Source organism: Lonchura striata, chromosome 4, assembly GCF_046129695.1.
Source record: "Lonchura striata isolate bLonStr1 chromosome 4, bLonStr1.mat, whole genome shotgun sequence".
Classification (NCBI taxonomy): domain Eukaryota; kingdom Metazoa; phylum Chordata; class Aves; order Passeriformes; family Estrildidae; genus Lonchura; species Lonchura striata.
This window is the reverse complement of record NC_134606.1, coordinates 13282942-13304430: the sequence shown is the minus strand read 5'-3', so window position 1 is coordinate 13304430 and position 21489 is coordinate 13282942. Positions and strand designations below refer to the sequence as shown.

The 21489-nt window shown below is 43.3% G+C and overlaps 1 protein-coding gene and 1 long non-coding RNA gene across 2 annotated transcripts; one reads left to right on the top strand and one right to left on the bottom strand.

Moving 5' to 3' along the window:
- Positions 1–17861: 17861 nt before the first annotated feature.
- DRD5 (dopamine receptor D5) lies at positions 17862–19933 on the bottom strand. The gene has a single exon (XM_021554325.3). It carries the CDS (start codon positions 19931–19933, stop codon positions 18476–18478), a length of 1458 nt encoding a protein of 485 aa, XP_021410000.2. The 3' UTR covers positions 17862–18475.
- Positions 19934–20957: 1024 nt separating this feature from the next.
- LOC144246115 (uncharacterized) lies at positions 20958–21417 on the top strand. The gene is made up of 2 exons (XR_013339796.1): positions 20958–21037; positions 21116–21417. It is a non-coding gene; the product is annotated as an uncharacterized LOC144246115 (long non-coding RNA).
- Positions 21418–21489: the final 72 nt, after the last annotated feature.

The following is a 21489-nucleotide window of genomic DNA, read 5'->3' as shown; positions in this document are numbered from 1 at the left end:
ATTCCAGGTTCCCACTCACCAATGTTTTCCTATTTGCTGGTCCCTAAAAATTTTCCACTGGCTACAGATGCCTGTAGGACACAAAGCTCACTGACAGGAAAACTGCTTTTCTTAGACACTTCCATGTACCTTCTGAAATAACAGCTGATGTCCCAGTGACCAGAATCAAGGTAAAGCCAGCTGTCCAAGCACAGTACTGCAATTAGAGGGTGAGGAGAGCAGCCCTCCTGTTCTCTGCATTTTTCATACTGCACTGAAGCTTCCTAAAAGACAACTGCCTTAATTCTTTGTGATGTTAAATGGCAGGAGATGACTCATTTTAAACTAGCAAAAAAAAACCAAGAAAGAAAATGCCAAAGTTCCCAAGTTCAACATTCCAAAAATTACTTTCAATTTGATAAGCATGAGTGGAAAGAGCTCTTCACCAGACTTTGAACTGCATCTCAGCTTAGCCCAGGAGCAGCAAAGCACAGGTCAGGCTGGTGAAATACACAATGGAGAGCAAAACACAGAACTGACAAGGCATTTGCATTCAGAGAAGAAAAAGAGCAGAATCATACTGATATTAATCTAAAAAACAGATGAGGACTTTGTTTTTAACAAAATAAAAAAGGGCGGGACACACTTCAGTCTGCTCCCTAGGAGTAAAACTGTTGCCATTCTCCACAGTGTCTCCAATGGTGCATAAATCAAAATTCTGAAAGCAAAATGAGATGATTCATCTCTCAGATGGGCATCTGTCTTGCTGAGAGCAATGCAGAGTAGCCAGTTACATTCCTGGAGAAGGTATTCTGAGGAAACAGACTTATAAGCAAACTATCACCAGTTGAGGGTACTGTCTGGTGACAGTGAAGTTTTCTATATCTTGTAAGATGTGGTGTCTTCTCAAGCCCTTAATCGAAATATATTCATATATTTCTGAAAGCCATGATGTGGAATGATAACCTTTCCAAGAACATTTCCTGGCTTGATTTTAACACCCTGGTAAAGAAAAATCAACTTTTCTATAAAGGTAAGTTTGCACTCCTGGGGGAGGTTACTGCTCAGGTGCAGCAGAATAAAACATCCACATTTTGGGCAGAAACAAACAGCTTTAAAACAGAAATGCAACACAGCATCAATCAGTTTGTCTGCATACAGTGGGCATGCACTTTCTGTTGCACAAGAAGCCCAAAATAACAAAATGTGGAAGAATATAGGAAGTTACCTGTAATATCTTAAAACAAGCTAAAAGGTAAAATGTTGTAACTGGAACTATGCAATAAATATAGTTTACTGGCCCTCTGGGCATTTTGGTCTTCACTTACTAATCTATCTTCCATTGTGACCATCGTTAACATTTCAAAATGTCAGCAGCTTTCAAAGAGCCACTGTGTCTTTCAAAGTGAATAGCTTTAAAAAAACACCTTCCCCAAAGTTCATTAGTAATGCAGCACTGTTGCCATAGTTGATGCTTCATGGTGATGAGGTGGAAGCATTGTGAGCTAGCATGTTTTTATTTTATCTTGAATTAGAGGAACCATCCCATGAAGGCTCACTGCAGGCTAAGGGTGGCTGCCCAAGCTGGAGAAGTCAAGCTGAGGGACAGCTCTTCTTGTCTCAGGCAAAGCATTGAGCAGGACACCAAGGATGAAGAACTTGCAGACAGCTTCACTAAAGAAAGTTTCCCATGGATGAGAACAACTCCAGAGCAAGTGAGTGAATGACATGATGACAACTAGATACACAGATGTATTTTTTTCACAAATACCACAAAAACCCTGTGATATAGGGAGGGCCAGCAAAACGTGCACAAGCAGGAGTCTAATGAGCTCTTCTTTTAGCCTCTCCACAAGCCCAAGCTGAAAACTCATGCAGTTGTACACAGCCAAGAGGTATTTTGTAAAAGAGAGTGGAGAAAGAAAACCTATTTATGAGGTATATGTCTTCTGTCAATTGCCTGTTATGGAGCAGGCCTACCTGGTAAGGTGAGTCATGAACTTATGTTTTCTCCATCCTTGGCAGAGCAGCATGCACTGCAGGGACATTTTAATGGCTTTAAACTAAAAAAGAGTAGGTTTAGACTAGGTACTAAAGATAAATTCAGCAACAAATTCCATACCTCTTAGCCATGGCTTGCTCCATTCTGAAGATCAAAAGTCCCAAACACAGCTGCAAAAACTTGCATCATAGAAAGATTTCCTAATGGCCAGCACCTGGATATAAAATATCCAGGCAGGAAAGACACACCTGAGCTGCTATGGTCTAAGGCCACTGAAGGACTCTGTCCCTCCAGGTGAGGAACACAGCCTGGCCTCCAGGCAGAAGTACAAAGGAACAGGTCTCTGCCTTCCATACTGTGGGAGGACTCCCCAGAAGGGATACACAAAAGCCCAGGGCACATGGGAGAGAGCTGTCCAGAGATGGTGCCAAATACACGTTCTTAGATTGAAGCTTGGACCTCAGTTCTGAACTGTAAGATGGGTGATGAGCTTTCAGGCTTTGGGATCCAGAGACTGAGATCTGCTGGGAACACGTCAAAGCTCTGAGCTCATTCCCTTCTCTGTCTGTCCCCTTCTCTGTCTCTCACCTGGCATACAGAAACGTGGTTGAAGCACAGCACAAAGACCTGGATTTATTGCTTTACTTTTGTGCTAGACAGGATGGTCGATTTCACAGGAGAGATTTAGACAAAGCTGCTAAACATTTCCACAACATTGCTTAGGCTTCTGGGGACATGCCCCAGGTGTCTTCTTGATCTTTGTCTCCTTAAACTAAAGGAAAAAATGTGTCTTTCTAGCCTTAACTGGGAATTGCTGCGTTGCCAGCTCTTCAGATCATGACTCAAACCTGACAATCACGAGACAGAAATATCACCTTCTAGTCTAGGGGAAGCTAGGATGGTGAAAAAAAATTATCAAATTTCATCACTAGTCTCTCTACCTTTCTATTTCACCACCCTTTCCCACACAGCTGTGATAACTGTTAACATGTTTCCTTGCTAATTGCACAGAGAGTGAGTTTACTTTTATTCTCTTCAAAAGAAAATTACAGTAATTTTCAATTACTCACTTGATTAGTTTCCTTCTTAGTTTCTTACCTCCAGTGTGGCTTACCCCGTGTCTTCCTCCATACTCTTCCTTGTCTGCAATGCCAATCCAGCAGCAAGTCCTTCAGCTGAGGGCCATGCTCTGCACTGTCCCATTCCTCCCTCCGTGCTCCAACCTCGTCCCCTCCTCACTGCCCATGGACATAACCCTCATTTACACTGGGAAAAAGAGCCACACTGATCCCCCCAGCCACAGCCAGTCCTTTCTTGTCCCAAAAAGCAGCTGTACAGCCATAGGACCAAGGTCAGCATGATGGCACCCGTGGACAATGACCAATGTTTGGGATTATTCACAAGCCTCAACTTTAGGGTGGCATCCTGCAATTGATTCCATTTTTCAGAAGTTCCTGCCATGGAACATGACTTTTTTTGTCTGTAGAAACCTGAAAAAATAGACATGAATGAAAAATTGATGAGTTTTTCTGTCCTGGCTGCTTTTTTTTTTTTTTTTTTTTTTTTGTTGTTTGTTTTTTTTTGTTTGTTTGTTTTGGTTTGGTTTGGGGTTTTTTTGTTTGTTTGTTTAGAACCAGTGTGGGATTTACCATATATATATATATATATATATATATATATATATATATATATATATATATATATATATATATATATATATAATATGTATGTATGTATGTGAAGTGTGTAGTCCATTCTTTATTTGTACTCCACTGTGAAGCTGCATGATTGCACAAGATATCTGAGCCTGCTCTCACTCACCCAGTCTCCTCTTCTCCTCTGTCCCTGGTACTTCACTAAATAAAACAAGTGTTTTACCTCCTCTGCTGTTCAGTAAACTCACCCACAATGATGGCTACAGAGTGACCAACAGGTGAGGGGAAAACAATGGTATCATCAGGGAATTAGAAAGACAAGTTTTACCTGGAAATTTTTCTACTTTTGTCAGCCTGTGTCATTTTTATCTGAATTGGAATGAAAATGTTGAAAATAATTTTTTAATTGGATTTGAAATGGTTACCTGAAAAATAGATTCTAAATAAGAACAAATGTAGCTTACCAGAGTGGTGAGTCAAATTGGTGAAAGAAATAGATTTCTTAAGTATCTCTCAATGCATGATTGAAGGTAATGCTCAGAAAAATGTTTGCATCACTAAAGACATGATAATGACCTAAAAATTTCGGGCATATTCAAAAGCTTGGATTTCATCAGTTCATCCATGTTAACAGCAAATTTTTCAAATCAGCCTTCCTTCATCTTGCTCTTCCCACCTACAAAAAACACCACTCATCAGCTCTTCCCTTTCTCAGTTCATTTTTTCTCTTTTTAAGGCAAGTTTCCAGTTCTGGCAGGGCTCTGGGCTAAGATTAGATACACTGTGGTACAAGCAGGAAAGTGACAGGGGCCATTATTGCCCACAAAGAACCAGCATTGCACAGGTCCCAGAAGTTCATGGTAAGAGACACTCTGCCCTGCCCACCCAGCCTGTGCCTGAGGAGGGGGCATGGGGGGTTCTGCAAGCCCCACTGATTTCATACAGCTGCCTGCACTTGGGACCATCCCACCCAGCTGCAACGGCACCTAGCAGTCTTGTCTTTAACTTGTGGGGTTTTGTGACAGAGGAAAAGAGGTAGGAGAAACATAATACCACTGATGGCATTTCCTAACAATTTGGCAATCGATTGGAAAAATACAAATTACTTTAGATGCACCTGAGTGAAATATTTTCACTTGAATCCTCACATTTCAATGTCTTGTTTGAAGTCCGAGTTAGTGTAATTTGGGTTGGGAATGGGGAAGAGAGACCTAGACTCATCACATCTCAGCTGTCAGCTGCACCTCCAATCTGTGGATACGTGACAAGTTCACTTTTGTCATCCGTCACTAGCTTTAGAACCAGATTTGTCCTGAGAAGGATATGGAAATTAAAAACCCACTCAGTTACAAAACTAGTCAGTTACTCCTACTAGAGCAGGATGCTGCAGTTACTCTTTTGTTGTTGTAGTTACCTCCAAATTTTAACACTGACTTAAATAATCTTCTGTATCTCTGCTGTGGGAAGGCAAACAGCAGCTGGCCTTTGCAGGGAGCCCCACACCTGGCTCCTGCCCCACTGCCACTCACACGGCCGCCAGTGCCACCTGGGGCTCCCATGCAGCACCGTCCGCAGCACCGATGCAGTTCTGTCACTAAAACCACTGATTTCCTTCCTCAGCCTAATACCTCTTTTTTTTCCCCCACTAAACCCCACAGCTATAATCCTCCAGGCAAGGAAAGAACACTGGCTGAAGAGGGTTTTTAATGGCATGTTATCTGCACAGCACTGACTCAAATGGTTAATAACGTATGGGGACGTTAAATAAAACTTGCCATTTTCTTTTATCCGGCCTTTCACCCCCTAGATGGATGATTTAAAATAGAACTTCAGTGTTTTCCCAGATGTGCACAGGGCAAAGGAGTTACTCTAAAAATTTCTGTAACATTGAAAATACATAGAAAAAAAAAGACAATTCTCTGTTCAATGTTTCTGAGTTGCATCAGTGAGTCGAACTCTGTCTGAACCACATTCCCTGCTTCTCTTTTTTTTTTTCTGTTTTGCTTCTCTTCCTGCAGCTTTATCAGATAATGATTCCTAAAAATCTATTGCAAATTTACAGCTGTGCTTTTACAGAGATTATACATTACACATTAAGATGGTGTAAAAGAGCCATAATTCACCTCCAAATCAGGCCTGCAGTGTGCACACGATACTTTACATAAACTAGGGAGGCAGAACTGTAGTAGGAACACAGGTTCTGCACAAGAACTATGAGAATCATAAACAATTCAGTGGTAAAGTGTAACTGAAAATTTAGAACCACAAAAGCACAGAGGCTCACGAATACACTAGACTGGGAGGGTTTGGTCTCTTTGCCATGTGACATAGAAATAGGGAAGCATAAGATGAAACAGAAAGGCAGTAAATCAAAAGCTGATGACAGGAACTAATTCTTCCATTTGACATCCTCAGATTTGAAAGGGAAACTGTAGTGAACTTTTAAGACCAAGTTGTATATTTACAAAATCTTCAGTGATGGTTAAAACTGTAAATGAATCACTGCTCATCAGGGCTACAAGCACAGCACTATTTGTAGCAGGTAGTGATATCTTTTATCCTTTGTGAAAGAGACTTTTAAGTACACACAAACTACTTCACTAGATATAGAGGCAAAATACTTCAGATGTGAAGTAGAGTTTTTGTTCCCAAAAATTTGACTGTTATTGTATTGGTTAGACAGAACATATCATAGCTTTTTTGGGGATTTATAATACTCAATGGCAACAAAAATCATGGATGGAGTATAAAACTTCATGCCTCAGACACTAGTATTTTAAGCAGAATTTAACAAGGAGCAGCTATAGAAAAGGAAATGTCTTTATTTTGAGTTACAATATTTGAAAGGGTTAGATAAACCATGCACACAATTTACCATGGGTAACAGTTCCTTTTGTCTGGGATTTCCTTACAAGATCTTCCTGAAGACATCAGCAACCTCCCTCCCCAGACCAGGAAAGAATTATTGGCTCATTTTCAAATGCCTTCAATACCAGACTGGCAGACAGGACATAAACTTACTTAACTCTGGAAGAAGTTAAAACTAACACTTCACCACACCCACGTTAGGGCTTATTAAAAGTTTGACAAGTGACATTTAAATCTCTTTTTGTAGCTTTTCCTCCACTTCTCCCTATAGGAAGAACATCATGCTGTGGGAGTACAATGATTTATTTCATATAGGTCACTCAATGGACTCCATTGATCCTGTAATCACTAACCATGTCTGGATTTCAACCAGAGGCCAAATACAGAGATATTTTGTATAATCTACCTTCTTAGGTATTTTGTGTTATTGTATGAATTATTGGCTAAGAGGTGGGAGTGGGAGGAAGCAGCTGTGGCTGAAATGAATCCAGAAAGCAATCCAATTACTGCTTGCTAAGCCTCCAATATTTTTTGTTGGGTTGTTTTTTTTCTTTAACTTTTTAAGCGTAGGTTTGTCAGCCTGGATATCTCATCTTTCCTTCTAATCAAATTCAGAGGTTTACCAGTAGAGAGGAAATTAAGCCAGTGATGTGTACACATAGGTTGTACAGCACAGTAGTCAAAAGGGTGAAAAAACATTACAATTTCCATTTAACTCTCAGTTTTTGAAAATCAAAAATGAGTGGAAGTTATGGGATGGGAACACCAGATAACCCTTCATATCAAGGTCTTTAGATCTGGACTGGGCCTTTGAACAGGTGGGAACCATAGCTGGGCTAAGCTTGCAAAAGACATTATTTACACCAGGCCCCTCTGAACTCTGCCCACTGGGAGAGGAGAGCTGGACAGAGAATTGCTGCCCAAGTTAGTCTGGGTATGAGCTGGCCCCAAGCCTGTCCTGGAAGGAAGGAGATACACAGGTGTAACCAGCTCATGAAAAGCCAGTCTTGCATGGGGTGCTGGGACCACAAATTAAGTCTTTGTGTAGCTATTCACTTTGTTTTCTATTTCACCCTTCTTCCCTGTATTATCTTTTTGTGTATGTATATTCCAACTTACAAAGACAACGACTGGCCATACCATGTTGCTCATCCTGTAGAGAAGGCAAAAAGGGGGCACATGAGAAGACATTTGCACTGTTCAGAGCCTGGATGGATACAATTTGAGCCTACAGTGCAGGCAGGTGGTGCAGGTCCCACCACCTCCAACAGAGTCAGTCACTTCACTGAAGAGATGAGAGCAGCAGGAACTTCATAACTTGACACAAGCAACACATGAGACCTCCAAGGGCTCAGGAAAGTGTCTCCTCTTTTCTCAAAGGAGAACAGATTCCTAAAGGGATATAATCTGGCTCCAGTACTGGACAGAATAACCCTGATGGACCCTGAATGTTCCATCCTCACTTCAGTTACAGGTCAGTTGCAGGTAAGCCAGAAACCCAATTACAGTCTGGCCTGAGATCATCACTGCTTGCCAACTAGAAAGAATGTACAAAGAAGTGTTTTCATATGACCTGGAATCTACTGACTTGAACACAGGATGAGACATGCAGAATTAAGTTTCCTCTGAATCTGGAGTTGCTTCACAAGGAAAGAATTTGTGAGAGATAATTCCTAGCAGAAAGGATTCTAGCTGTCGAAGGTGAAAGAAGAAAATTCAATTTGAACATCAATATGTTGCAGAAAACTGGTATGGAGAACCAGTATCTGAATCCAAACTTCTGACTCTCAAGTAGAAGCCTGCCACTGAAACCAATACATACAGATAAATTTTGATAAAACTTGGACTGAACTAAAGTGCCATATCCCAAATCCTCCAGAAATAAAGTGTAAACCAGTCACCAATTGGCTGATCATGCAATGTACTTCTGTGGTGTTTGGGGTTCTGGAAAGCAGAGGTGGTGCAGAAAGTAGAGTTCCCCAAAAGAAATTATCTTGGAAAGAAGAAGGGAGCACAGAGAGAAGAAAGATGAGATGTTGGCTACAGGAAAGATCTGGAATAGTTTATCATATCTGATGAAGTAGAATAAAACATTTATTCCTGTACCAAACAACTGTTTCTAGTGCTCCAGCTAATATGCTTGGAAAGAGAGGAGAGGGAGAGGGAGAGGGAGAGGGAGAGGGAGAGGGAGAGGGAGAGGGAGAGGGAGAGGGAGACGGAGACGGAGACGGAGACGGAGAGGGAGAGGGAGAGACAAATTTGGAATGGCAGCCACCCCTTTTAAATCAGCTTCACCACTGAATGATCTGTCTTAGTAGATTATAGTTACAAAGTTTGTATTGCTGCCATCACTGTGTTCATTCCATTTGCTTTTATATACAAGGCACTGAAGCATACTATCTTTCAAAAAAGCAACTGAAAGTCAGCTGTGCCTCTTTGAGTCACAAAATAAACCTCTCAGCCCAGAAATGTGAAGTTAAAGGCATCTCTTAGGTTCCCCAAGGCAGCCTGAATGCTGTGCAAAGAGGCACTGATGTAACACAAGCTTTTTTTTGGCCAGCTCAAGTTGGGGAGGACATCCCATAGAATGGTCCTCATTTTACATCCTTTGCTGCATCCTTTGCATCCCAGTGCTGCAAAATCCTGCTCCAGGGTGTTTTAATAACCCCTGTACATGAATCAGTGCAGCAGTATGTGGGAGGCAGTGGTTTGCTTCAGCTTACTGTGAGAGAATTTAAAGCAGATGCTGAACCAGGTGATGCTCACAAGTGAGAAGGAATGATCCTGCTCGATACGAATTTACAAAGTCATCCACTTTGTACGTACACATTTATGCTGCCTTTAAAATCTGCAACATCTGCAGGTGTACTTGGGCAAATACATCTGTAACCTGAAGGCATTAAATGTCTTACATTTTCATTTACATGGAATTTAGGTGTCTAAGAGCAGGACAACAGTCTCAAAAAAAATCTCGCTTCCACACCCAGATGATTTTTAAGGCAATATTGCCTCTATATGCCTTAAGCTGTGCCATCAAATACACCCCAGTGGTCTTCATTTTTGCTGAGACATCTTCCCAGCAGCTCTGGCACCTGCAGACCAAGTGTTCCTGCACTGCTCCCACCTGATTTACTGAGCACACTCAGAACCTGACATTTTGCTAGACTCAGAAACATCCAGTAAGGAGAGTTATTTGCAGTGTGTATCACACTGTGCTGCTGGAAACAGATTAAGCTTCTGCAGCCTCCAAGGAGAGCTGCTGAGCAGAAGGGTGAGCAGGGGCACTGTCTCCTTCTCAAACCTGGGGCACTACTGTGGTGTGCACAGATCCAGGAGTGCAGATTTGAGGTACTGAGCTTTACCTGGTGCAGGTCTTTGTGCTAGCATGGGAACATATTCAAGGAGAGGTATCATCACCTCTCTGTCAAACAGTACATAAGCAAAATATTTACATTTTGGAGTTTGCTCTGCAGATCTCTACAGGCTGTTAACATCACCTGGATATCCTGAAAGTAGCTACTAAAAGGTTAGGAAAAAAAAGAAGACACATTCTGCAAAGATGAAAAACAGCATGAGCTACCTTATATACTAAAATTTTCCTATTAGATATTACATAATACATAAATATTTATGTATAAAGTTAAGTTTTCTGTCCTAGGCCCCTTCCAGCTGTCCTATCAATGTCTTTATTCAAAGTATCTATACTATTCAAAACTATCTTTCTAAACTATTCAAAACTATCTTTATTCAATGGGCAAAAATAGTAGAACTTGGTACCTATATATTTGACAAAAATATGGCTAATACTTTCATTTAGCAGAAAGCAAAGCCCCCACATGTCTTGTACTTACACATTGGCAGATTTAGGCCTGAGTCACTAGGAGTCACCTCTGCATCATCATGTTACAAGTCACAGATCAGCTTTTCACAATGAATATATGCATTTAATACACAGCACCATATTTTGACTATGTTCCTTATGCACCTTAATTGCACAGATTAAAGAAATCATAGCACTGACATACTGAGGGCCATTCTACCTGAGATTTCAATGAGGCACCTTCAGAAAGTTTCTGGAAGACAGACTTGCTTCCAGCAGTCCAGCAGAAGAAACCTCTACAATGCTCTACCACTGTCCAGCAAAAACAGCAAAACCCAGCACAGCAAACCCTCTCTGCTCTCTCCTCCCTGAGACAGCATTCCTTGCAGGATGGTGTAGAGTGCTGCTGTGGAAGTTATTTTCCAAGCTGTACCACAATGGAATAAGTGTGACAGCTCTTCATCTGCTGCACACAATATACAGACACAGTTGCTTGTGTTTGATGCTAAAATGCAATGGCACTGCTGAAGTTATTGCACAGAGCAGGAAAGTCTGTGGATCCTGGGAGGTGGACAGGACTCTTAGCCCTTCTGTGTTGGCTTCCCCATGTAAACCTCACCCATTTCTGCATGGCCTCCCTGAGCCCCATGAGCCCTTAGGGACTGTCCCTGCCCTGGTCCCATCCTGACCCCTTCCAGTCCCCTTTCACCCACTTGCTCCAAAACCTACTGCCCTCTCTTACCATCCCTGCCTCAGCCACCAGGCACCTTATCACTTCCTCCTGGTCCCTTGCCTTCTTCAACCACCACCAAATTTGTGGATTTGATGGACTCTTAGCTGGTTTCTCCAATTCCTCCCTAAATTCTCTCCCTCCCTTCCACCCAACTATTTTCTTTCCCATGCTCAGACAAGAGCTCTGCTATTGCCAGGAATTTCAATCCTGCCACTTTCCCAGTGCTGCTGAGCTGGTCCTGGAATTTGCACTTTTATATCTCATTTAACCTATGAAACCCTATCTGCAAATACTATCTTTTAAGAGAATGGCATTATTTGAATTATCAAAGTAATTGTTTAATACAGAAAATGCTTCTACCTAAGAAGCCATTTAACATTCAGACACTGTCTTACCTCAGTTGAATGTTTGGAGATTATACAAAACATTTTATCTTCTGATGAAGCAGAAATTCTTTGCACACTGTGAAGAAGTTTGCATCTTTGTTTTTCTGATCCAGAAAGACAAAAGTGTTGTTTAATATCCATTGTTGAGAGACCTCGAGGTACTTCTAAATCTTCTTTTCTTGCTGTCTCAGAATGCTTATAGATAAAGATTGATTAGCAAGTCTTTATAAAACTGCTTTGAATATGAATTAGTTGAAAAAAGTTTGCACTGGGATGTTTAATCTAGGAAGACTATGTACTAGTATTTTATTCCTGTAATGAAAGATAATAAAATTGTAACATCTGACTTGCTTCTTCTGAATGAATTTGTACATTTTATATTTATAGAGAAAAAATATATTTAACTACCCTATAAATATGATTGAATTGTTTTTTAAAAATATATATAAAAGAACCTATACATGCAAGTATGTAAAAATCAAATTAATATACTCTTCACAATTAAAATATTCAGCCTTTATTTCTGGAAAAGCAAAAAAAATTAAACCTTTTGTAGAAAAATACTCCATTAGCTCTATGTCTAATACTAATCCATTCTCACTTTGTATTCTCAAGCAAAATCCCCAAGAGCTTTTAAAAAAAATCCATTTACTCTTGTCCTCTAAATTATGATTTTGGTGAATAATCTTGTGTTGAGAAAGGAGATGTTGCTTGCAAAAAAAAACACAACTAACAACAACAAGACCTATAAGATTCCCTTTGGGCAGAGAAATAATGTAATTTAAGTGTAGCTTGAAGTAGTTCCAGATCTGGTGACAATAAGGAACCTGAGCAGCAAGATCCATGCCAGGAGCTTCTGCTCACCAAAGGAGACTATGTCTAGTCAACAGAGAAAGCAAAAGGTCAAGGCCAAAGGCTAGAAACTTAAGATTTTGAATCTTACTGAAAACCTTTCAGACTGGAAAAATGAGGTCAGAGGGTACATTGAACTTCCTGGTTAATATTTGATTAATGGGACATTTTCAAAACTGCATCAGATGAGCCACAGACCAGACTTCTTCAATTCCTCAGGAGCAACCAAGCTCGAGGCTCATCTCTGCTATGTGGCTACCAGGGCCTCTGGAAAAACTGAAAAACGCTACAAATTTAGGATTGGATTTCTTCAGCTCAATACTGGGCCCCTGAACTATGACCTAGGTGCACTCAGACAGCAAAGCCCCGAGCAGCTCCTGCAGCCACATCCGTTCAAGCCACAGCCAGGCGCCAGCTGTGCCGGAGAGGTGACGCCAAGCTGATCTCACCTGAAACCACTTGATTCAGAGCACAACCCCAGAAAAGAAAATGTGGTTTCTCTTTTATTTAGCAACCTAAAAATAGCCGTTCTTTTAAAAATTCACATTTCTTATGCATCACATGCAGGTTTCGAGTACCCACCTTGGGAGCAAGGGCACTAAGGAGCAGGCACTTGTGGCGGAGGGTGAAGTTCTTGTGTGTCAGGAACGGCTGCCTGCCCTCAGTCCCCTGCACCAGCTGGCTGACACCAGACTGATTTCATGGAAACAGAAGCCATTTTGCTATTTCCTTCCTTGTTTTCAGACCTCCCTCCTACCACCACAAATCAGTAGACTAATACTAGAAGGTTCAGAGCTTTCCAGCTAATGGTAGCAGTGAGGGTGCAGTTCTCAATACAAACACGGATTTGCTGTTAACTGCAGGGAATAATTCACAAGAAGAAATTTTTTTTCACAGACTGGAATTTTTAATTTTTTATGATTACTGCATAGTATTTTATAAATCTCATAAATGTGACTGTGATGGCTATGATATGAAGATTAAGTCCATAAAAGTATTTATCCTCCTTAAATAATTGCCTATGACAAATATTATGGACTGCTATCTCTATTTACAACTAAGAATGGATTTCAACATACAACAATATAAAGTCATCTTGTAAATTTTCCATTAAACTAAACTATCCTGGGAGAGACAGCAGGTTCTCTGAAAAAAACAATCCATCAGATGATATTATTTCTATTTCCACTCATGACACACCTAATGCTATTACTGTTCACTACCATCAACTGGAATGATACCCCTGCAACAATGAACAAAAGGCTGAAGAGACATATCTTTGATTAACAGAAATATCCTCATTTATAGCACATGATTGTTTTTAAGTATACCCTAATCTTTAAAAAAAATTTAAACTTGGAGGATAATAAATAAATACATAGTGCACTATATAGTTAACAACATTCAAAATGCAATAGTTGTTGCTGCTCTATGATCAAAGTGGAGATTCTCTGTGCAGATGCATGAAGCTTCTGAGACGTTTGAAAAGTCTTTCAAAGTTTGAAAAAAACCAAATACATCTGTATTTGTAAAATACAAATACAGAGTAAAAAAAATGTTTCTGCATTGCAGCGGGTGAAATGTTTTGTTCAGTGCGCTGACTTTAAGATGGCTTCACCCACTATCAGAGAATCCCAGGGGCAATACTCAAAAGAAGCAAGGAGAAATAATTTCATTGCTCCGTGACCTAAGCACACATCTATCCCTGCGGTCTTCTACTGAATTAAATAGGCACTGCATATTTTTAAAGATCTTATGAATTCAATTAAACAGTAGTGAAGATGGCCTCAGAGGAAAGAAAAATCTCTGCATAATTATTAACACAGACATAGGTGTGTACCCTGCCTTCTGTGTGACAGTGACAAAAATGGTTTCCTTATTAAGAGTGGCGATTTTGGTACATAGAAACAGCTGAGGAATTTGTGACCTCTCAAACCTCCAGTCTGATGCATGTTCTGAACACTGCCTCCAGTCCTGTCAGTCTTGAATGCTGAGCTTTTACATGATTGACTCCTAAATGGTGTAAGACTGTGCTCAGTGTCATTGCTAGAGAAGGCTTCCTAATTTTAAAGCCTTTTTTGTTACATGTTACAAAACTGCAGGAATTCTCAGTAGGGAGCCTCCCTACAGACACACATCAGGTGTGGCTGGTAAAAGTAAAAAAAACAATGAAAGAAAAGCAATAAAGGACCAGACTTACCAGAAATTACTGCAGTATTTTTTCTCCTTTTGGAAAGTGTTTTATTTGTGTTCGCCTCTCAGAAAGACACCTATATTTCCTTAGCTTGTGAAAAAAAACCAAAACCCATTGTACAACCCAACATCCATTGTTAAAGCCAGAGGTATTAAAAGCCCTTTGAGGGTTTGAAGAGTGAAAGAGTTTATATGGTGTTTGCAGCATTTTACATAAAACACAGTACTTTCATGTTCTGCATGTCTCAGCTTCTTAAAAATTAAGATACTTTCCCTCGTTCTGTTCTTCCATAGAAGATTTAAAATAACTTATCTGTAATTACACACAAAGATACACACAAAGACTATAAATACACTGACCCTCCTTAGGTATGGTGCTATCCAGGACTAACAGATCCAGCTGGCTAAGATGTAATTTAAAAGTTTAACAATTTGTAAGGTAAGATTTCTAAAAAAAATAAAACCCAGAAATTATCTGGGACCTTGAAATCAGCTACCACTCAGGACTAGATTAAGTTAAAGTCAAACTGCACCATGAATTCAAATCATTTAGGTACAAAAAAAAAGGTAGAAAAAAGCAGATGAGAGGCACAGAACCACCAGCATAGACAAGTTCCAGAGAGACACCACAAGGATATAGGATTGTAAAAACCCACTTGCACTTCCAGTGAACTCCACTCCTTGTATAGGCAGATACATTAGTCCTTAAGAGGGAAACCATTAAAAAGTAGGGCAGCAGTTTCATCTGAGGGAAACAAGTTAGAACAATCCTTTTGGCAATGTTTTCATTAAAAGGGGCTGCCTCTTTTTATAGTTCAAAGCAAGATACACATTTATTTTAAAAGTTTATTTTACTAATTCTGAATACTCTAGCTTTGTCAGTGATAAGTAATTAAGATATATTAAAATGCAACACATTGTCCCTATGAGTTAAGAAAACATTTTCTTTGAGATCAGTAAGGTCAAGCTCTGCTTCCAGCAAAAAAGTACCTTCTGTCTGTCTTTTGAAGCAGAAACGCTCCCTTTCTGATGCTCCTAGGCTTTGAAAATTAAGCCCCCTGACAGACATATATTTCAGGACTGGAGATTACATCATAGAACCACCATCAGAAATCATTTACCAGATGAAGTCATTAACTAGAAGTTACTAATGGAAAATGGCAATTTGGCCAGTTTTCTGTACTGCCCTAATCATGCTCACAAAATTAAGGGGCTGGCTAACAACGCCTTCCTTCAGATGTAAGATAAGGATTGTTTCTAATATTCTGCACAAAGCTGTTACATAAATCCACTGATGGAGATGTCTTCTTGCATCCCAGAGCCAGCCCACTCACTTATTCCAGAAAGGCAGGCAGGTAAAGCCTCAACGAGGAGAGCACGGGTCAGGGTGATGCACTAACATCTTGTGTACGTGTAGCCCTGTGCCACACCTGCAGTGAGCTGCATCCAAGGAGCTGCCACACCCAGCCCAGGGATCACTGGCAGCAGAAAGGACACAGGGACAGGTGGGGGGAACCCTCTGTTCTGCTGCTCTGCACTGCCTCTGGAGCAGGGGACTCCCACAGCACCAGGCTGCACAGCCTGCTGGCACGCAGGTGCTCAAGGAGAGACAAGACTTCCCCTCCTCATTTCCCCAGGCTGCTTCTGATTAAATGTAGAAAAACTGGATAAAATACAGGCATTGCCCTGCAAGCTTGAATCAGCACCAGGTGCCTGCATCTCTTGCATCGGATTATCACTGGGTTTTTGCACAAATCCAGCTTAAAATGCTGTAGTAGCATCAACATTTGAGTAGTAACTAGATAATGCAAACAAATCTAAACTCAGGTTGGGATAATTCATTTCTGCACCACCAGAAGCAGTTTCCTTTCTTTTTATTTGGGAAAATTATTTTATTCTGGGCAAGTTTATCTAACCAGCAGGGTTAGAACTATGGTTAACTCCAACAACATATGATTGCTTTAGCATAGGAATTTAGCATAGGAATAGGTGAATAGGTATTCACCCTCAATGTCAAGCCATTAGTAGTTTGAACCTGGTTATGGACATGAGATTTGTTTTTCAAGCTTCCCTAAGCCACAGTCACAATACCCTTCCCTAAGGACAGCTGTAAAGGGATATCACACTGAGATTTCATATCAACAGCAAAAAAAAATGCTCAGGTAGATGTCAACCTTCAGTGGCAAGCAATTGAAAAGGTAATCCAATATGACACAATTAATTAACATCAAAGACTACATACATAAAACATTGCTTGCAGACCAGATTGCAGCAGAGCCACCATAATCAATCACACTTCAATCATGCCTCCTGTGCTTCTCCCACCCCATATCCCCAGGTAGCAGAAGATAACCCTCAAACCAGTATCAAGGGTTTAACATCCAAGAAGACTCAATACTAAACCCATAACATTCACAAGCTCCAGCATCTGGTTAAATTCTTTTCCCTGAACCATGCAGATCCCACTTTTCCTCTATCCATCTTACAGGGGCCTTCAGCTCCCAGTTAGGCAGGATGGGGAGGCCCCAGGTCAGGGCCATCAGGAGGGAGGGCTGCAGAATCTACACCTACCACTCAATTTAAATCTGCTCAACTCATGGCACAGGTATTTCTAAAGGGTAAATTAATTCAAGTGTTGTTCACTTTGTGAGCCAAAACTTGAAATAAATATTGGTATTGCTTTTACTATCTTTGATCACTTCTTTTGGAAACAGCATTACTTTTGATTTCTGAGCTGAAAGCTTACAACTGTTTCTAATATTCCATTTGATATAAATGATTCAACAGAAACTGAGTCAAAAATACTCTTTTCAGTTTTAAAGATCACTTTAAAATGTTTAGTTGAAGTACTTACAGCACCTTTAAATTCCAGTTAATAAGTAACTAAAAAAATACATTATCAGAATTCTTTTCTTCTCTCAGTATGAATGAGTTCTCTGGTGTCTACTCTGGGAAATGATGACTATTAATATAATTTTCAAACATAATTATTGTTTTTAGACACACTCAGCTCCTAATTCTATCACCAAACTCTTTACATTAAAAAAAATAAGTACTTTTAAAAAGTAAGTTCAAGTACAGTACTAAATGGAAAGTTTTAATAGCTTATCCATCTGTATACTTGATATTCTTGGCTTCAGAAAGATAGCATCATAATATTAAAGAAAAACAGGTATAAATCTAGTTGTAAGAGCCATATAAACAAGTTCATCTATGTAAATAATTCCTATGAGCCTTGCTTTTACTCAAAAACTATGCAGACTATTTGCTTTTAAAATAATAGGGTTAAACTGTGTCATTCTAACTATTCATATAGAAATGTTAGTTGGAATACTTGTAAACCTTTCAGGGTGACAAATGAAAGATAATAAACCCTTGATCAATATAATGTTTATTTATTCATCCAGGAACAGAGGATATCATAGGCAACAACGCCGCCTAGGAGAACAAGGATTTCACATAAACTGTTTTGGCAGAAACACGCATTTAAATAATCATCCAAATTACCACCTCACTATCTCTATCTTTAAAAAAAAAAAAAAAAACAAAACTAAACAAACAAAAAAATGGAGAAAAAGAAACATAAGATCTGAACAAACCAACAGCCCGGAATTTTTTTTAATTTAATGTCTATGCCAGCCACATCTGTCCCTGATTTTAGAAGTCATAATACTTAGCAGTGACAACGGCACCTTTCATTTGCAAACACATTATAAATATGAACTGACTGCAATTATACCACAATACCTCACCACAGCTAATCAACATGACTGCCTGGTCTGCCCTCAGCCTGGGGAAGTGCTGATTTAAGTTTGTGCCGTCAGCCCCCTGTATGACAGTGTCTACACCCTGCAAAGCACTACCCACAGAGTGAATTTACCATAAACTGACTGACCAAACTACAGCACATCATCAAGCAGGTTTTTCCACTCAGTGCTAATATTTTCTTTTATATTCCAAGAAGAACTGACCAGACCAGGACACAATTTAATGTAAACCATTTGGAGTGAAAGGTGTTATCTTGCCTAGCGAAATCTCCCCCTCACAGTCCAGCTCACAGGCAGAGTCAGTGGCAACCTCATGGTCAGGGGAGATCTGGGACATCCTATCAAAAGGGTCCTCGCGATTGTCCTCACAGTCAACCACATTTGGGATCATGTTAACATAAGCAGTCACTATCTCCTTATGGTAAAGGGTGTCCTGGTTGTAAGAGATAAGCTCGTTGCTTATATTAACAGTCTCCACTGCAGTACCAGAGCAAAACTGACCACATCCCAGGAGGTTGGAGAAAACCTTTCTAAAGTCAGCATTGAAGGCATAGATGATGGGGTTAAGAGAAGAGTTAGCCCAACCAAACCAGACAAAGACATTAAAGGTGGTCTCACTGACGCAGGGCAGGCCAGCGTGGGGGTCGCTGGGTGGGCTCTCGCAGAAGGGAACCATGCAGTTCAGGATGAAGAATGGCAACCAGCAACACACAAAGACACCCATAATGACAGAGAGCGTCTTTAACACCTTGGTTTCTTTCCTGATGGAGGACTTGAGGCTCGTGTGATGGTGGCAGTCAATGTGGCTGCTCCGGCAGCTCTGTGCATGCTCGGCTGCCCTCTCCAAGGAAGAGATACGACGAATCTGCACCTGGGCAATGCGGTAGATTCGAGTGTAGGTAACTATCATGATAGCCACCGGGATATAAAAACTGATCAAGGAGGAGGAAATAGCGTAAGTCCTGTTGAGGCTGGAGTCACAGCTCTCCGATGGTCCACTGAGGGTATCATTGCTGCCAGAGGTCCCATCAGAGGGTCTCACTGCCGCTAATGCCACCCATGTGGTACTCATATCTTCTGCCCAGGTGGTGACAGCACCTGCTGCTGCCCAGGCAGTTTCAAATCCATCTCCAATATCATCAGCAGCAACAACATCCCCACCTTTGTGCCAGTTGAGCTGGACAGGGATGAAGGAGATGAGCACAGACAATGCCCATGCCACACTGATCATCACCAGAGCCAACCGCTGGGTCATCTTTCTCTCGTAGCGGAAAGGGCTGGAGATAGCCCAGTACCTGTCCACACTGATCACGCACAGGTTGAGGATGGACGCCGTGGAGCACATGATATCAAAGGCCACCCAGACGTTGCAGAAAGCCCCAAAGGGCCAGTACCCAGCTACCTCCGCCACCGCCTTCCAGGGCATGACCAGCAGGGCCACCAGTAGGTCCGAGACAGCCAGGGACACGATGAAGATGTTGGTAACCTTGCTCCGCAGGTGCCGGTAGCGGACGATGGCCGCGCACACGAGCACGTTCCCGAAGAGAGTCCAGAGGATGAGCAGCGCCAGCAGGCTGCCCGCCGCCACCTGCGCTGCGCCTGGGGCGCCCGCCGGTGCCCGCGCCTCGCTGGGGGGCCCCGTCGCCGGGGGCAGTGGGCTCCGGCCACCGCGCAGCATCGCTGGCGGCTCCCGCCGGCGGCGGGGCGGCTCCGGCCGGGATGCGCCGAGCAGCCAGCGCCGCCCCGCCGCCCGGCCCCATGGGGCCGCTGCCCCGCCGCCCCACCGCCACCCCCGCCGGACGGCCCCGCTCGGCCGCTCGGCGCGCTCCGGGCTCCGGCTCCGCGCCGCGCCACCACCGCGGCGCCAGCCCCGCCGGGTCCCTCTCCCGCGCTCCGCGGGCCCCGCCTGGGGTCCCCGCCCCGCGGCGCGCTGCAAGTCCCCCTGCTCGGGATCCCCGCCCCGCGGCTCGCTGCAAGTCCCCCTGCTCGGGATCCCCGCCCCGCGGCTCGCTGCGTCCCCCTGCTCGGGATCCCCGCCCCGCGGCTCGCTGCGTCCCCCTGCTCGGGATCCCCGCCCCGCGGCGTGCTGCGAGTCCCCCTGCTCGAGGTCCCCGCCCCGCGGCTCCTTCCAGGGGTTGCCGCTCCGCAGTTCGGCGGGTCCCCCCGCTCGGGCGTCTGTCCCGCGGACCCCGCTTTGGGTCCCCGCCTCGCGTCCTTCCGCTTGCGCTCCGCGGCTCAGCGCGTTCCTCTCCTCCCAGGCTCCCGGCTCCGCGGCTGAGCGCGTACCCTGCCCGCGGCACACGCTCCGCGCCCGCTCCTTCTGGGCTCGCTCTACGCCCCCGCGACTCCCGGTGGCTCCTGCCCGGGCCGGCGGCTCCGCTGCCCCGTGGCCGCCCGGGCTCCCAGCGCGGCGGAGCGGCGCTCCCGGCGCTGCCCGCCCGCTCCCCGCCGCCCTGTGAGCATGCTCCGCCGCCAGGGACGCCCCGTCCGGGCCGGTGGGCACCGCGGCTGCCGGCGGTCGGGACGGGGCGAAAGGCGCAGCGGGGCCAGCCGCCCTCCCCGCTCCTTCCCTCCCTCCGGCGCCGAGTCACCCTCGCGGTTCCCCGGTGCCGTCACCGGCTCTGTGCGGCGGCTTTGCGCAGCGCAAGAGAAGAGCGCGGTCCCGGTCCCACCGCGGGGAGCGGGGAGGTGACCCCCAGCATCCCCGGGGCAAGAGCGGCTGTCCTGGACGGGCACGGACACAGCTCGGCGGCCTCTCGCTGGGAGCGAACGGGGCTGAAAGGTGCGGTGTGGGGAGCGGGACGGGCTGGGTGTCTTCCACAGGGATGGGAAATGGAGTGTGCCTCCGCACTTGTTCCAGTGGCTTCTTCTGGATGGCTGAGATGTATTACAGGCAGAAAGGCCGGCAAGCGAAAATCCGATTCTCTCTCTTTCCAGCTCTATGGGATGAATCGCTCCTCTCGGTAGGGCTCCAGCACAACCAGAAACAGTCTATCACTGTGAGCATTACAGGTGTTAGCACTCTTGGACTCACCGTGTGCTAATGTCATGCTTGAGTTTCTTCAGATAACATGTCTTTGTTATTTTTATTGAAAATACAATTGATTTAGTTCATCTAAAACTTAATTTCTTTTTTAAAACTATTGCCAGAGATCAAACCCATTCTTGACTCAGCAGCCTGAGTTCTGGCATTGAAAGAGCTGAAGAACTGACACTCTCCAGGGGCCTTCTAGC

Excerpts from the sequence above, each read along its gene's own strand:
- DRD5 (XM_021554325.3), bottom strand. The coding sequence starts at position 19,933 with ATGCTGCGCGGTGGCCGGAGCCCACTGCCCCCGGCGACGGGGCCCCCC.